This window comes from Urocampus carinirostris, chromosome 5, assembly GCF_059441175.1.
Source record: "Urocampus carinirostris isolate Australia breed hairy pipefish chromosome 5, RoL_Ucar_1.0, whole genome shotgun sequence".
Taxonomy (NCBI): Eukaryota; Metazoa; Chordata; class Actinopteri; order Syngnathiformes; family Syngnathidae; genus Urocampus; species Urocampus carinirostris.
In genome coordinates this window covers 17,821,729-17,839,198 of record NC_142353.1, presented here as the reverse complement: position 1 = coordinate 17,839,198, position 17,470 = coordinate 17,821,729, and the positions used below count along the sequence as shown (strand labels likewise).

The window sequence follows — 17,470 nt, the reverse complement described above, 5'->3', positions numbered from 1 at the left end:
TTGGTTGAAGTCTAGCTCTCGTCCCTCCAAAACTTATGTCAGGTCAAGCTTTAGTCTCTCTAACACTGCTTTTGGGAAAGCATGTTTTTCTGAACTGAATAATTTTATTGTATTAGTGACCAAAAACGAACACACATAAAAAGTTGGATTTTGCGTTTATGAGATTTTATTGAATATCACTATTGGTGGGAAAATGTAGTTACAGTACATCCCTGGTTTTAAGTCGACTGTTCTCAAAATAAAAATCCCTGAACATTCCACTTTTGAAATGTTCAGTCTTTTTTGAACTACTACTTGGAAATAAAAAAACTATAGTTTGTAAGGGATGCACCAACTTTTTGTCAACCAAAATGATTTTGCTAAAAATAACCCAAAAGTGGGGCAGCATGGCAGCGCAATGGTTAGCACGTGTGCGGCAGAGTTCTGAGTTTGTGAGATCAAACCTACCTGTGTGGCGTATGCATGTTCTCCCCTGTGCGTGGGTTTCCTCCGGGCATTCCGGTTTCCTCCCACATTCCCAAAAACATGCATGTCAGGTTAATTGGCCGGTCCAAATTGTTCCTAGGTGTGAATGAGAGAGTAAGTGTGTGCCCTGCGACTGGCTGGTAACCGGTTCTGGGTGTCCACTGCTCGAGGATAGCTGGGATGGGCTCCAGCACCCCGCGACCCTACTGAGGATAAGCGGTGCAGATAATGGATGGATGCATAACCCAAAAGTGTATCTTTGGTGTTTGGCCAAAAGCAAAATAAAACTGAAAAAAAGGGTCTTGTGGTGACATCACGCCTTGCAATGTGTGTGCGTTAAGCGGCTGCTTTTTTCCCCCCATTTTGCTCACTAGAATGAATAAGATAAAGAATGCAGGGAAACTGGGAGCTCTGTCAAGCTATTACCGACACAATCTTTTCTCGAAAGTCCATGAATCCCTCTGCTCTCGTGTGTTTAGTGGCCGGTAGCTGGTGTTTGGCTAATGACTACATGCTAACAGTACAGTGCTAACTTACTACTGCACAGCAGTTTGCATTCTTAAAGGAGTGCTTGTGTGTTATTTAGTTTGTTTATCCCCAAAGTCGACAATGCGAGACTGAGCTCAAAGAGCCCTTATTCTTTATTTTCATCTGAACCTATCTGCTTTTTTCCTACTTATTACAAAGCTGTTTGTGGTGGAACACATTTTGTAGAAGGAATGGGGGCGAAAAGGGTGCTGGAAACTGATGTCATGCTCAACCCCAGATTTTTTCTTTGTATTTGTTAGAATAGCATGAAAATGTTGAAAAATAATAAAATGCCTGCTTCAGGTCGAATCCAGACGCCAAACCAAACTCAAAGAAAGATTGAGAAAATAGAGTTTATCCGTGTGTTTCGAACAAATGCACATACTTGCACATGCATCATGAACGAGCTGAGAGAGGCTGCAATGATGACACAATCCAGGAGATGGCGGCAGTGAGTAAATAAAGTATCAAATTTCATACAGCTCCTTTAATGTTTTTTTTTTCTTTGGGTGGTGGGTTGGTGACTGGTTAGCATGTCTGTTCATCAGTTCAGAGATCCTGGATTAAATTCCAGCTACCATTCTCCCTTTTTGCAGCGTGCATCTTCTTCCTATGGTTTAATGGGTTTTCTCCAGGAAATTCGGTTACCTCCCACAAACCAAAAACATGCATTGTAGGTCGATAGGCCAGTCTAAATCGTCCCTAGGAATAGGTGTGCGTGAATCGTTGTATGCTTCAGTTGGCTGGCAACCAGCTGAGGGTATTCCCTGCCCACTGCCCGAAGGTAGCTTGGATGGGCTCCAGCACCCCCACTACCCTACTGAGGATAAGCGGTGCAGATAATGGATGGATGAATAGTTGTATGTCTCTGTGTGCTTTGCAGTTGTATGTCTCTGTGTGCTTTGTCTGGCCACAAGCTCATAGTATCCTCTGCAGCTGAGATGGGTTCTAGTATAATGGATTTGATACTTTGATATTACTGCAATAATGATATTTCTTCATAAGTACTTTTAAATGGTCTTAATATGAATACTCTGTTTTAATTTTAGTTAGTATTTCAGTGGCCCCTGGAGTGGCCTTAAGTACATCCGGGGGTGTGTTTTAGAGCCACTCAACAGAAACTGAAAAAAATAGTTTAAACTAAGTTGACTTGAAGTGACACATTGTCTGCTGTAAAATAAATGCAACCTTTATTCGTATTTTATATTATTTCAGCTGTAGTGCAAGTGTAAACTTAAATTCATTGCTGTATAAATGACGAAATAAAGTTATTAAGTGATAGCACCTTTGAATATGCATACTCCTGTTCTTACTTTCTAAAAACCGCATGGAATGGCCATGACGTAGATGCTTTTCAAGGTTCCAAACTGCCCCTACTGTATGTGTCCATTGTCAAAGTTTTTCAAAGTATATGAATGTGTAATATACAGTGTTCGTATGGATGCTTGAAATCTTTGCAAATGCTTGAATTTAAATGTTGTATTTTTAAGCATTGAGAAGTGCTTGTAAATGCTTAATATTGTTGCCATGTTTCTCAAGTGCTTATAAATTGCACCAACACTGCTCTGGTGGCCTCGCTTTTCCATTGCATTTCTTCCCCTGTGTTGAGTGACAGCCGGCATTAGTTTTCATGCCGTGTTCCTACAAAGCATATAAAAATGCGTTTAAAAAAGTGCACCAATGTACACTCCTGTGTGCCGCTATGTCAGCTCGGTTCAACTTTATCAATGGATAAATAATTTATCAATTGTGTAATTCAAATAATATAAGCGTAGTTTATGTACAATTATTAAAACAATATTGTTAATGTCACAACTTCACGTATTTTTGTCCAGTTCTAGTATATTTAAAAAGCTTTCATGGGATTGTATTGCATAAGAACAGTGAACAGAATTAGGCTCAAGAATATTTCTTCTTCCAAGGGTGAGTTTTTGCAACACAAAATAAATGAAAATCACTGCTGTAGCATCCCATCTCCAGAGCCTGGAATTTCCTTTCTAGCTTTGCTTTGAGTGTTAATCTCTCGCAAGTGTTGAGGAAGACAGAAGTAACCAGCGCTTGCATAATGTAAAATAATAAATCACTGATTGGCATTTTACCAGCTGCAGAATTTGAATACTTGTATTAAATTCACATAAAGGGGAAAAAAGGCATCTTAAGTGCCTTAAAAATTCTTGTCGAACTACAAAGTGGAACAGATAAAGTAAAACTGTTGAAACAGCTAAAATGCAAATAACACAAGCAAGTCTATTCTACGTTGGATAAAGCGGCTGGTTATGTTGAAAAATATTTTTCATAAGTACCGTATTTTTTGGATTATAAGGCGCTCCCCCCAAAAATTTGTCATTTGTTTTCCATACTCAAGGCGCACAGGACTACAAGGCTTCACAGTAGGAATGTCAACATAACAGTCGGATAGGTCAGTCAAACATAATTAACCCCTTAACAATCTGATGGGCGCTGAAACATACTCATTACAAAAACATCACAATCAGTCTGAAACAACATACCAGAAAAATGTAAAACTGGGGTAGCGCACCAAATACGTCGTCTTGCAGCCATCAAGTTCAATGATAATACGAGACCATGGTCCCCTTACACCTGTGAGTGTAGTGAATCCAACCGTGTAAAATATTTACATCCTCCAAATCACGCGATAATGCCGACAAATAGATTTTTTTTTTTTTTGAATCAACCGAAAAGCATCTCTGCATCGATAGATGTTGGTTGTTGCTGGTGTCTGTTTAGCTCCATTAAATTGTTTTCTCTCGGCCATAGATCTACCTGTGGTTCACATCTTTTTCGGCCAATTGCATTGTTTGTTTTACCCTGTTTCAGCCTATATGAGCCTGTAAATGCTAAAAAGGACCAGCCTCCTTTAGCTCCAAATAACTTTTGCCGATAGTGACGGATTCAAATGCTAATTGACACATTGGTTAAGAAATGAAACGCCAGTGTATATATATCCAAGCATGCACTGTGCACTACTTCTATGGGGGCAAAATCGTGTCGGTGACTGCTTACCGTAGTTGTGAGACCTGTTGTGACTCAATATTGAGCCATACAACGGGTCAGGTGTATCGACATTTCGTTCTGTGTACATTGTTACAAAGAATGACAATACAAAGGAAATTATTATATATATATATATATATATATATATATATATATATATATACATATATATATGTATATATATATGTATATATACTGGACTGTCTCAGAAAATTAGAATATTGTGATAAAGTTCTTTATTTTCTGTAATGCAATTAAAAAAACAAAAATGTCATACATTCTGGATTCATTACACATCAACTGAACTATTTCAAGCCTTTTATTATTTTAATATTGCTGAATTTGGCCTACAGCTTAAGAAAACTCAAAAATCCTATCTCAAAATATTAGAATACTTCCTCAGACCAAGTAAAAAAATCATTTTATAACAGCAAAACTAAATCAAACATTTGAAAATGTCCATCGATGCACTCAGTACTTGGTTGGGAATCCTTTTGCACGGATTACTGCATCAATCCGGCGTGGCATGGAGGCAATCAGCCTGTGGCATTGCTGAGGTGTTATTGATGCCCAGGATGCTTCGATAGCGGCCTTCAGCTCATTTGCATTTGTAGGTCTGGTGTCTTTCATCTTCTTCTTTACTATACCCCACAAATTCTCGATGGGGTTCAGGTCAGGGGAATTAGCAGGCCAATCAAGGACAGTGATGCCATGGTCAGTGCACCAGTTACTGGTGGTTTTGGCACTGTGGGCAGGTGCCAGATCATGCTGGAAAATGAAATCCTCATCTCCATAGAGCTTTTCAGCAGATGGAAGCATGTAGTGCTCTAAAATCTCTTGGTACACAGTTGCATTTACTCTGGACTTGATGAAACACAGTGGACCAACACCAGCAGCTGACATGGCTCCCCAAACCATTGCTGACTGTGGGAACTTCACACTGGATTTCAAGCAACTTGGATTTTGCTCCTCTCCAGCCTTTCTCCAGACTCTGGCGCCTTAACTCCCAAATGAAATTCAAAACTTGCTTTCGTCTGAAAAGAGGACTTTGGACCACTCTGCAACTGTCCAGTGCTTCTTCTCCATAGCCCAAGTCAGACGCTTCTTCCGTTGTCTTGAGTTCAGAAGTGGCTTGACCATGGGAATACGGCTATTGTAGCCCATTTCCCGGACACGTCTGTAAACTGTGGCTTTTGATACCTGGACTCCAGCTTCAGCCCACTGTCTTTGAAGCTCCCCCAAATTCTGGAAGCGGCTCTTCGTCACAATTTTGTTAAGGCTGCGGTCATCTCTCTTGGTTGTGCAGCGTTTCCGGCCACATTTTTCCCTTCCAACAGACTTTTTGTGGATATGCTTTGAAACTGCACTCTGTGAACAGCCTGCTCTTTGAGAAATCTCTTTTTGTGTCTTACCCTCCTGATGGAGGGTATCAATGATGGTCCTCTGGACAGCAGTCAGATCAGCAGTCTTCCCCATACTTGTGATTTAGTTTACTGAACCAAGCTGAGTGTTTTAAGGCTCAGGAAACCTCGCAAGGTGTTTCGAGTTAATTAGATGATTCCGGTGAATAGTTGAATAGCCTACTTGTATACTTTTTCATGATATTCTAATATTTTGAGATAGGATTTTTGAGTTTTCTTAAGCTGTAGGCCAAATTCAGCAATATTAAAATAATAAAAGGCTTGAAATAGTTCAGTTGATGTGTAATGAATCCAGAATGTATGACATTTTTGTTTTTTTAATTGCATTACAGAAAATAAAGAACTTTATCACAATATTCTAATTTTCTGAGACAGTCCAGTATATATATATATATATATATATGTATATATATATATGTATATATATATGTATATATATATATATATATATATGTATATATATATATATGTATATATATATGTATATATATATATATATATATATATGTATATATATATATATGTATATATATATGTATATATATATATTTATATATATGTGTATATATATATATATGTATATATATATATATGTATATATATATGTGTATATATATATATATGTGTATATATATATATATGTATATATATATGTGTATATATATATATATGTATATATATATGTGTATATATATATATATATGTATATATATGTGTATATATATATATATATATATATATGTATATATATATATATATATGTATATATATATGTGTATATATATATATATATATATATATATATATATGTATATATATGTATATATATATATATACTGGACTGTCTCAGAAAATTAGAATATTGTGATAAAGTTCTTTATTTTCTGTAATGCAAATAAAAAAACAAAAATGTCATACATTCTGGATTCATTACACATCAACTGAACTATTTCAAGCCTTTTATTATTTGAATATTACTGATTTTGGCTTACAGCTGAAAAAAACTCAAAAATCCTATCTCAAAATATTAGAATACTTCCTCAGACCAAGTAAAAAAATTATTTTATAACAGCAAAACTAAATCAAACATTTGAAATGTCCATTGATGCACTCAGTACTTGGTTGGGAATCCTTTTGCACGGATTACTGCATCAATCCGGCGTGGCATGGAGGCAATCAGCCTGTGGCATTGCTGAGGTGTTATTGATGCCCAGGATGCTTCCAGAATGTATGACATTTTTGTTTTTTTAATTGCATTACAGAAAATAAAGAACTTTATCACAATATTCTAATTTTCTGAGACAGTCCAGTATATAAGGCGCACCGCACTGTATTATAAGGTTTATGGTCAGCTTTGGAAAAAAAATGAAGGATTTTGGGTGTGCCTTAAAGTGCCGAAAATACTGTCTATATTTTTGGGGAATTTTATCTTTTTAAAGGCAAGTGAACAACAATATGAAAAGTGGGAAGAGGATATAAGTAATGATTATGGTGCGGTAGTCAGTGCATTGTAATGCGATAAATGAATCACATTTTTACCATAGCAAAATGAAAATAGTAGTCAACTAACTTATCCCTGCACACGAATTAGTGCCACACGATTGACTTCAGGGACAGATTGTATGTCGTACACAAAGTAGGATCTTAAAAATTATAACTGCCGAACCGTCGATGGTTAGCTCTGTAGTATTAGCATATAAACATTAAGCAAAGTCCGGCTTGCTGCTAACAAAAAAGTTGCAAGCAGAGGGACACATGGACTTTTGAGAAAATGTCTTGTTGATAAAAGCTTGGCAGCGCTCCCGTTTTGACCCCCATCTCCTTTCTCCTTGTGGCCAAAATTGAAAATAAGCAGCTGCAAAATACACAAACTTTGCAAGGCTCTGTGCCTGAAATTTAGTGCACCCTGACTTAAAACCTTGATGTACGTTTCACCTAGTCTTGTTTTATAATCTAATTGATTTATTTTTGTTTATTTGTTGTTGTTTTTTGCAAATCAGGGGAGGAATTGTTGTCCTCTAAAATGCCTTTGGGCTCACCTACAACGGCACAGCATTCTTCAACAAGGTAGGGTGACAGCAGCAAATGCTATTTTTTTCTTGATGTGATACATGAGGAAAAATAGACTGATAAAAGTGTTTTTAAGTAGTGTGTGGAAAGGTACTCCATACTTTAATGTGCTGTTAGAGGTGCTCGATGTCTCATTGATCTTAAACAGTGTGATTTTAACCTATTTTGTGTTTTTGTTCTGTAAATTGGAACTCGAGTCTGCTCAGTAAAGTTGGACTGAATCGGTACGTTTTCACAAATGTGAAAGTGGGATTAAGATCAGTATTTTGCAGCTATTGAATGAATGAAAACTTTTATTTCAAACATAAAAATAAAAACAGGACAAAAACAATGAGTCAACAACAGAATAATGTCACATAACATGTTCAAAAAGGGGTAGTCAGAAGCAGATGCTTATTTTTACTACCCCTTTATCTTCCATATTAAATACATTTTATAGATAGCTCCTCTTGTGTCCAATACAACAAAATCTCATGGATATACTTATTACATAGGTCAGATATCAATAATTAATCACATTTTATACACTAATCTTCGCAATACCCATCCCTCAATGTCATAATGCGCATAATGTCACTGCGGCACCAGTGATAATAACAACAAAAATAAACACAATACTTATAATAACAGTTCTGATATAATAATAGCAACAATAACAACAAGTTAACCATAGTTTGAAATGCAGTATTTCCAATCTCCCTCATATCCCATTTTCTTTATCCCTGTATTTAGCCAGTAATGCTTCTTTGTATTTAAATTTGAACACATGGATAGTTGGACATTGTTTGATCTCATTTTGCAAATTATTCCAAAGTCTGACTCCACACACAAACACACACATACTTTTCCTGGTGGTTCTCACCTTTGGGACTTTGGGATCTCTAGGGCCATGCAAATGACCACGAAATACAAATATGTTGTTATTCAGATAGTGAATATTTTGATAAAGAGGACTGGGTTATTCCTTTCATATTCAGATTACTGGTTCATTCAAAGCCATTTGGTTTATTTGTTGCCTGGTGAGTAGGGCCGCAACTAACAAATATTTTAATAGTTGACGAGTCACCGACTATTGAAACTACTAGTCCAGAGGTCGGTAACTCAAAATGTTGAAGAGTCATATTGGACCAAAAAACAAACAAATATGTCTGGAGACGCAAAAGTAATAAGCCTTCTATGAGCCTTATAATGAATGCAACACATGCTGTATGCATCTATATTAGTTATATTAGCCTACTATTAAAATGATGTTGTTGGATGCGACGCATGTGAGCAATGATGCTCCATGTGACTCATCTGTTCTAGTATACCATCTCAAGTTTACTTTGGTTATATATTGACGATATATTAAGTAGTAAAACTGAGTTTTGCATTGCATGTTAAGTTCTCTGAAAGGCATGATTTCTCTTAAGAATATGCAACTTTGCCACATTGGAGGCGACGACCTATAACCGATCTTTGTACAACCCCATATCAGTCAGAAAGCGGCAGTCAAACCCGTCAGTTCCCACCCGTGGACTGGTACCAGCTTCCCTCTCGTCTCATAGTTGCATAGTTACACCCCTAATTGAAATGTGTTTATTCGACACTTTTTAACAGCATTTGAAAGCATTAAAGATTTGTGTGTCATGTGTATTCCACTATAAAAACCCTGTTTAAACAAAAATAGATATACACGTCTCCAATCGTTTTTAATCTCTAAACATTTTTGGAAAAGCAGCAGGGAGCCAGTGAGTAGTGTAAGGGTTGCCAACCCCTGGATTATTCAAATAATCGAATGATAATTTCTACTTAAATTTAGCATTACATTGATTGGATTATGTTTAAAATGATAAGAAATATGGGTAGAATGTAAAAAAAAATATTTTAATGGACATAATGCAGATTTGTATACAAATTAAATAAATATCTAAAACCAATTAAGTGCAGTGCTTGTTCAGTAGAGGCATAAATCCATTATTAAATCTCCGTCCATTTTTAGAGATAGGCAAATGAATCAAGTAAACATGTTTTATCCCTGTAAACCAAGAAAGAGGGTCATTAGCTGTATTAGAACAGTAAATAAAACAATTATGTGCATTTTCTTAGGTACATTCATTGGTCAACTGCATTGTTCAACTGTTACAAAATAACATAACTATTCTCAACAGGTTGAAATGAATCGGTTTTGACAACTGACATTTGATGTTTTTAACATATTAACAACTGAAGTTTGTTCTACAGACTGCATGCATTTACTTTCAAAAATGTTTGTCAGGTACATTCTGGTATAACACTCGTGCTCTCCTTTATGGTGAAACATACACATGTAAAATGTGCACTCATGTAATCAATACTGTATTAGCTTGAATGTTACTTAAATCTTATGGAGGCAAGTTCGGCCCTGTTTCGTTCAACTGTCCAACGTTATTTTTAAATGTTTGTGCTAAGGATTTACTGTTGTGGGTTTTTCAGGGCTGATACAGATTTATTAGTATTAAGAGGAGGCATACAACCGATATTTGGAGCAGATATTTATATGCCGTAAAAGCTTAAAAATTGGCGTTGTAAATGTTTAATAAGGCAAAAGGACTCAAAGAACATGTGTTTTAAATTCAAATAAAACTTTAACAACAAGCTGAAACCTCTTACATTCATAAAATTGAATTTAAACACACTTAACATGACTAATAAGTGTGGCATTCCTCTGTAGTCTTCAATAGCAACACGTCAGATGTGTTGTGTTTAATAATCGTCTAAATCAGCCTTATAATCTTATTTAAATAATAAACAATATTATCGGCCCGTCTGGTAATTGGTTGACTTGTGCGTTTGTGCGTCACTGAGCTGCCGCCATGATATGTAAGGTTTGCTTTACTAACTCTGCAAGTAGTCTTTATTTTCTATATCCAGGCTAAAATGCTCCCAAACTTATAAAGTTTTTAGGTTGACGACGCCATTTTTGTATGTTAACAACTCGAGACAGGAACGCTATTTATTGCGCATGTGCGACTCTTAGCAGAGATTTAGTTTATGTCGAGAAGACTCAGTCTATTGGAAAAAACGAGTCTTGCGACAACAGTCAACATCAGTTCCTTTGTCGACTTTTTGTATTATTGACTTTTGTATGTTACATTGATCTGCAACCTCAGTGGAAATGTTTAAATCTAAACTTAAAACTCACTTCTACTCCATAGCATATGAATAACCTACTCTGTGAAGCCCTTTGAGACTCTTCGTGATTTAGGGCTATACAAATAAAAATGACTTGACTTGACTACCCGTTGCAGCTCTGCTTGTGAGCATGCTAGATTTCTCGTGGGATGTTTTTTCTATTTTGTTGGTGCATCAAAGAACTGTGGTCTTATTGTATTAATATTTATCTTGGACATTTTTCTTGTGTCCTTAAAAAAAAAGAACCAAAAAAAAACGATCATTTCGGGTAATCTGAATATGCTCTATTGGCTCGTTCTTTTAACACGGCTTTTTTTCAATTTTGAGTTTTTCAAGTCGCCGATAAAAAGGCCTAGAGATTTAATTCAACAACTATACAGCTGTGATTGTTCATCTGTATTTAGGTCATGCTGAGCAAAACAACACCCGGGTCATATTCCATTTCCTCCCTCAGGTGTCAGGAGATGTGAGGACGGGTGTCGTCCATCGGCCCCTCCGATCTACCTGTGTATCTACACACTCCCCCACCCTCACCTCAAGCATGAATGGGGATATGCCTCATGTTCCCATCACCACTCTTGCTGGGATCGCTAGCCTGACAGACTGTAAGTGACACCCACTGTTTCCTGCCCCAGCACAAACTTGATTAATATCCTTTTGATGAGCGGTAGACTCTTATTTATTCATCTCTCGTTCCAGTGTTGAACCAGCTTCCCCTTCCCTCCCCCCTCCCGGCAACCACCACTAAGAGCCTCTTGTACAATGGGAGGATAGCAGAGGAGGTCAACTGCCTATTGGGCTGCCGGGACGAGAACTTGGCATCCCAGCTTGCCCAAGGCCTAAACCAGGTCTCTACAGAGCACATGTAAGTGGCTATAAGAAAACAGTTGCTTGCAATATCTAGACCTCCCCTTGTTTTATACAAACAGTCTGATTGAAACCAGTTGCCATAATTTCCGCACTATAAGTGGTGCTCCCCAAACATTTGTCTATTGTGATATTATTTTTACATATAAGATGCACATAGAATTAAAACTACAGTTGGTGTTAACTCCTTTGTTTACCAATGTTTGGTAGGCGTTTAAGTGTCTGTACAATGTCACCAAAGAGATATGCCATGCCACATCTCATTATAAATTTTGAACTCTTGGGATTCAAGATATGATAACCTTTTCAAAATGTACTCAACACAGAAACATTACAATACCCCAAAAATATAAATATAAACTGGTCGCCTCCAAATGGCCACTTTTGGAAGGAAGTCAGCTGATGAGTTAATATTCTGCTAAAATGGAGTCATTCCATCCAAGACCGTCCAATGAATCAAACCGTGTAATAATTTTACTCCAAAACACACAATAATGCAAACAGAGAAAAAGTAACCGCCTAAAAAGATTTTTGCATCGTTGCACGTTCATTGTTTTAATCTCTTTGTTTTGCCAAATAATTTCCGTTTACAAATAAACAAATTCGTAAAATTATTTTCATACAGCTGTAGGTATTTGACCTTTTGATTGACACCACTCTCGGCCAATTGCAGGCTTTTTTTTCACGGTCCACAGCCCGCTATAGCCAACAATTGCTTGTTTTATAAAAAAAAAAAAAAAAAAGAAGAAAGAAGAAATCGCGTCCTTCTGCTCAGAATATATTCAGCCAGTAGTAACTGATATAAATGAATTTTGAATGAAATTTTGAACAGACTGTTGCACAGATATTCACTGTGTATTCAAATTAGACCCTGAAATCAAAGTGTGCAATGCCACTCAAGATTTATTTTTACACACAATTATTACACGCATATGTACAAAATCATTGTTTGACTTCTGGAAAGAGAAGTCAAACATTTACAACTCTTTCAAATTGTCTATAAAACTGGTCAACGTAAAATACACATTTCCAAATCTTTTAGTGGTGTTAACTGGTCGCCTCCAAATGGCCACTTTTGGAAAAACCTAGACCTACCATTAAATAAATGTGTAAAATACATTGTTTATGTTTTCAGATTTTGATCAAATATGACAATGTACTCTGTAAGGCTTCAAGCTATTGTCTCCTGTTTTCCAGCCCATGCTACATTCGTCTACAGGCATTTGATTGCCAAAAAACCTTACTATTCCCTAATATAAGACAGGACAAGCTTAGCTATGATAACAAAACCAGATACAAAATTTTAAAAAAGGAAAACAAAACAAAACTGTGAACAACGCAACACTCCACTGCCTTGAAAATGGTTCAGTCTATTTGATCCCACGTTTGTCATCATCACACTTATTTTTCACTATTATTGATGGTACCATGTTGCTGGTATTATTATTAGGCCGGCCCGCGAGAATATTGTTAGACATTAAACCAGTCCTTGGTACAGAGAAGGTTGCAGACCCCTGCTGACTCTGAGAAGTCTTGCAGATTATATGTATAGTAAGCTAATATTTTCCACTTCAGTGTGCTTTATATGCTCTGTCTCAATCACAAACACACACGTTTGATTGAACTAAGGTTATAAGAGCTAATATATCAGTCTCTACTTCAACGTGCTTCACTTAAACAAGTTAACGACACTTTTTACTACGCGATTTCTGAATCACACACACGCTTTTTTTACCATAGCACAGAGTTTTTAAAATCTCAATATTATCAGTGGCTTTGTTTCACACTCCGGCATGTTGGTGTTTAAACGGTAAATCAGAACTCGAACAAACTCAAACAAAGCCAAACACGTGTACCGGTGAGGTGAGCCGCCGTCTTGGGTAGCATAACTTAAATAGTTATGATTGCTTGGTAGACGCTAAATATTTGGGAATTTATGGTTGTTTAAGTACATGTCTTGATAATATTTTCGGTATTTTGGAATGTGTATGAAAGTGTAAAAAACATTACTTTGTATGGGAAAAAATGTTTCAAGCAATCGAACAATTCGATATTCGAAGACCGATCCAAACGGATTATTGAAGTCTCATTGTGTCATTAAGAGTCATTTTTTTTCCTTGCTTACTAAAACAATTTCATTTTCTTTGCAAATAACTGACAAAGGCTAAACTTTGTTATGTCATTACAGAGAGCTAAAGGACAACCTGGGAAGCGATGAGCCCGAGGGAGATGCGCCACTGCTGCTGCAGACCATGTTGGCCAGAAACCCTGGTATCTTCAGGGAAAAAAGTACTCCTTTTGCCCATACATCATTTTTCAATTGAATTGTAAAACACAAAATACAACAACTCAATTATTCTCCCTCATTCCTTGAACAGACGCTATGCAGCAGCCAATGGTTCAACAGTACAAGATCACCCAAAATTCCATGCATAGTCCAGCCCAGTCGGCAAACTTCCAGCCGGCTGCAATCTCCCCCAATCCTTCAAGGTATGTCAGGACGCAAACTTATCTCTTTATTCACCAGTTGAATCAAAATTCAAACCTTAGACCTGAAGCGTTGGTAAATTCACAATTTAAATTTTGGATAAAATAAAGAACGAATTATTACTATTGATTTTGATGAGAGTAATTTCCCTTTGTGTTTAGACATTCCACTCCCCCAATAAAATAAAACCTTTGAACAGAATTTTGAGCCTATAGTGGGGATGTGTGGGTGATAAGAGTGAGCGCTATACCGCCAAATGTTAGACAAAAGCCTTTCAAGCCACTGACCCTATAAACTGCTGCTGAAAAGCCTGCCTTAATTTTTCTGGCTCTCATTTGCGCTTTGTATTCTCATTTCCATTTCAGTCGTTTTGTGGCCCCCCAGACGGGCTCTAGTAGTCGATACATGGGCCAGCAAAACAGTCCTGTTCCAAGTCCATACACACCCCAAAGCCCTGCCCCTGGTTACATCCAGCAGTACCCTCACCAACAACCACCCAGCTACAACCAACATCAACATATTCAGCAAGGTGAGTCTTATTCTATTAACCACAAATTCATCTTGGTATTTTTTATTTAGAAAACAGTAGTCATTGTGCTTTATTCATATTAGCCTCAACTGTCTTCATAAGTTAAAGCAGGATAACATGCAGTCAACACACCGAGTGTGTTACAATTGAAATAGCTGTCTACGGTACCATTTTTGAAAAAAAATTATAGGAACACTGAACAATCTTCAAATATACCATCCATCCATTCACTCATTTCCTCGACCCATACCCTGATAAATGTGCTTCCGAAGATAATACTCTGATTTCACTTGCCTTGTATATTGCCTTTTTTTTTTTTAAGTGTCTGTGGCCAGCCCGATGGTTCCAGGAAGTATACGAAACATCCACGAAAGCAAAGTATCTGGGCAGATGGCAAACACCCCCAATCACCACTCTGATAGACATGGATCTGACGACTACTTAAACATCGTGCACCGGCTGGGCAGTGAGGTACGATAACCCCAACAACAACTAAAATGCGTTTTGAAAAACATTTAATGTGCCATTGGACTACTTTCATACTCTGTGAATGTAAAGGCACTTCATACACATAACTATTTTTATACAAAATACCATGTGTGCTCTTTTTCAGGAGGGTGACTCCGCCTTGAGAAATCCGTCATTTCCTCTTAGGTCGCCGCAGTCTGGCTGCTCCCCAGCAACTGGGGAAGGGACACCCAAATGTAAGTGTTTTCTTTAAGACTTGTATTACCCTCAGGTGGTTTTTCCTCATGTACTCATTTTTTTACTGTCATACCATCTCGCAGCAGGTTCTCGCCCCCCACTGATTCTGCACTCACCACCTCCATATGCGTCGTCGCCGAGGGAAGGGGGACTGGACCAGAAACAGCATCTCCAGCAACGCAAGAAGATTCCCACAGTGAAAGAAGAGAAAGACATGTATGACATTGTCAGCTCACCAAACAAGGACTCCACCAAACTCACGCTCAAATTGTCTCGGGTCAAGTCAAATGAATCTGATCCATCGGGTAGGCAACACAAACTAAGGTTAAACAGTATTTTAAAAATTAGCAGACTGTCTGATGTCTGATATTGCAGGTGATGCCATGCCAGAAATGGACCACAACTCAGATCATATTGAGGCAGACCTGGGCTTTCACCAGGTGCCGGTTCTCCAGCAAAACCTTGGAGCTCGTCACCAACATGTCCCCCAGCAGGCAGGGGGAGCTGCTGGTCTCCAGCCTCCCAGTTCACCTTATGATGAGGCAGAGCTTGACGCCTTAGCTGAAATCGAGCGAATAGAGCGGGAGGCAGCAAGTGAAAAATGTTCAAAGGAAGTCCAAGATAAAGGTACAGAGGAGATTGTGATTTTTTTTTATGTCCTCAAAAACACGAAATTTTTGGAAACGTGTCATCTTTTCATTTTGTCAAAAACATTCCTTTTTTTCTCTTCTTAACCAGACAAACCACTGAAGAAGAGGAGACAAGACTCTTTTCCATTAGAGCCAGGAGCTGGAGGGCCTGGTGGTCCCACAGGAGCCCCAGGAAGTGGACCTGCAGGAGGAGGAAATGCTGGCAAACTGACCCCGCAAGAGGCCACGGCAGCAGGGAATGGTGCCAGTCGTCCTCCCCTCATGGTGAGCATCGACCTCCAGCAAGCAGGGAGATCTCACAGCCAGCTTGAACCCTGTCTGGCTGCCCTTGGCCCAGCACTCGAAGCCCAACGCTGGCTCGAAGAACCGACTAGCGGTCCTGCTGTTGTAGAGGGTTCTGGCACTGCCTCGTTTTTAAAGTCAGATGGGCGACCAGAGGTAATCAAGGACAGGGTTGATAAATATGACAAGAGAAGAGACAGTTGGGAGTCGTCCAAACACAGATATGATGACAAGTCTTCAGACAGGCGGGCAGATATGCCCAAGTCTTTGGGTCGCGGGGAACAAAAAAGGGACAGGGGCAGGGAATCTGAGAAAGATAGGAGGCTTCGGAGTGAATCTGGCGATGCCCGTTCAAGAAGTGATCGAAATAGGTCTGGCTTTTGGGTGGCCTCTGTTGGAGAGCCTGATCGCAGCAGCCATAGGCAAGACAGTCTGAAGCCGGATGCTGTCCCTACTTGCACAAAACTTCCAGATTCTTTCCCTGCTCACCTACTGGGAGGACAAAGTGGCACGCTGAAGAACTTCCAGATCCCTAAGGTGATCTGGGTCAACCCAAACAGCAACAGCTACCATTCAGTTGTCACTGCCTGCAAACTCACCAAATCATATCACCAATCTCCCTTGTTTTTACATCAGTCTCCCCCATTTATAATTGTTTGGTTTGTATTGGGGTCACATGATTCCACCATAACCATTTTTAAAGTTGATGGTTTGTGTTGTTTACAATGTTGAGCATTAAGTGTTTGGTTCCGAGCAAGATTGCACAAATCTTAAAAAATACTCCTTTGGCATACTTAGATTTGGCCAATGCATGGGTGGAAAAACTTTCTTGTCAATACCTGCCTATTTCAAATATCTCACTTTTGTCAAAACACTCATGTTTGGCTGGAGTCATTTTTTAAGTATTTGCGACCAGATTTATACTGTAAACTAACATGGTTTGCTTAGTTCATCGTTTTCCATCAGAAATACTAGAGCTGTGTAATATTAAAAACATTTTATATCCTGATATAGATGATTTAGCAAAAATTATATGCTAAATTTATTTTTACAAAATCAAATAAAATGGACAATAAAAAAATGGTATCTGAATTCCAACGTTAAAAAAAGATTAAGCAGACGTTCAATTGTGTTTGAAAGTGTGCTATTTACCCAGTGAGGGCATAATCTTAAGGAGCAAAATAATTTAGGATTCCTTTGGTGTCAAAACGGAAAATCGATCACTTTAAAGAACTGATCGATCCTAAAACTACTGTTTTATTGCATCAACGGTATTTATTGTTTTATTGCACAGCTC

The 17,470-nt window shown here is 38.0% G+C and overlaps 1 protein-coding gene across 2 annotated transcripts in view; it reads left to right on the top strand.

Annotated features, from left to right (window-relative positions):
- The window catches only part of nipbla (NIPBL cohesin loading factor a), a 54,376-nt gene that overhangs the window by 11,600 nt on the left and 25,306 nt on the right, over positions 1-17,470 (top strand). For both annotated transcript variants that reach the window (XM_088336040.1, XM_088336039.1), the window contains exons 2-12: positions 7,430-7,496; positions 11,107-11,257; positions 11,352-11,517; positions 13,708-13,808; positions 13,898-14,009; positions 14,373-14,536; positions 14,859-15,007; positions 15,150-15,240; positions 15,325-15,546; positions 15,617-15,868; positions 15,980-16,710. In XM_088336040.1, the coding sequence (XP_088192166.1) occupies positions 11,194-11,257; positions 11,352-11,517; positions 13,708-13,808; positions 13,898-14,009; positions 14,373-14,536; positions 14,859-15,007; positions 15,150-15,240; positions 15,325-15,546; positions 15,617-15,868; positions 15,980-16,710 (2,052 nt within the window). In that variant the 5' untranslated portion in view covers positions 7,430-7,496; positions 11,107-11,193. The remainder of the gene's footprint in view (positions 1-7,429; positions 7,497-11,106; positions 11,258-11,351; positions 11,518-13,707; positions 13,809-13,897; positions 14,010-14,372; positions 14,537-14,858; positions 15,008-15,149; positions 15,241-15,324; positions 15,547-15,616; positions 15,869-15,979; positions 16,711-17,470) is intronic.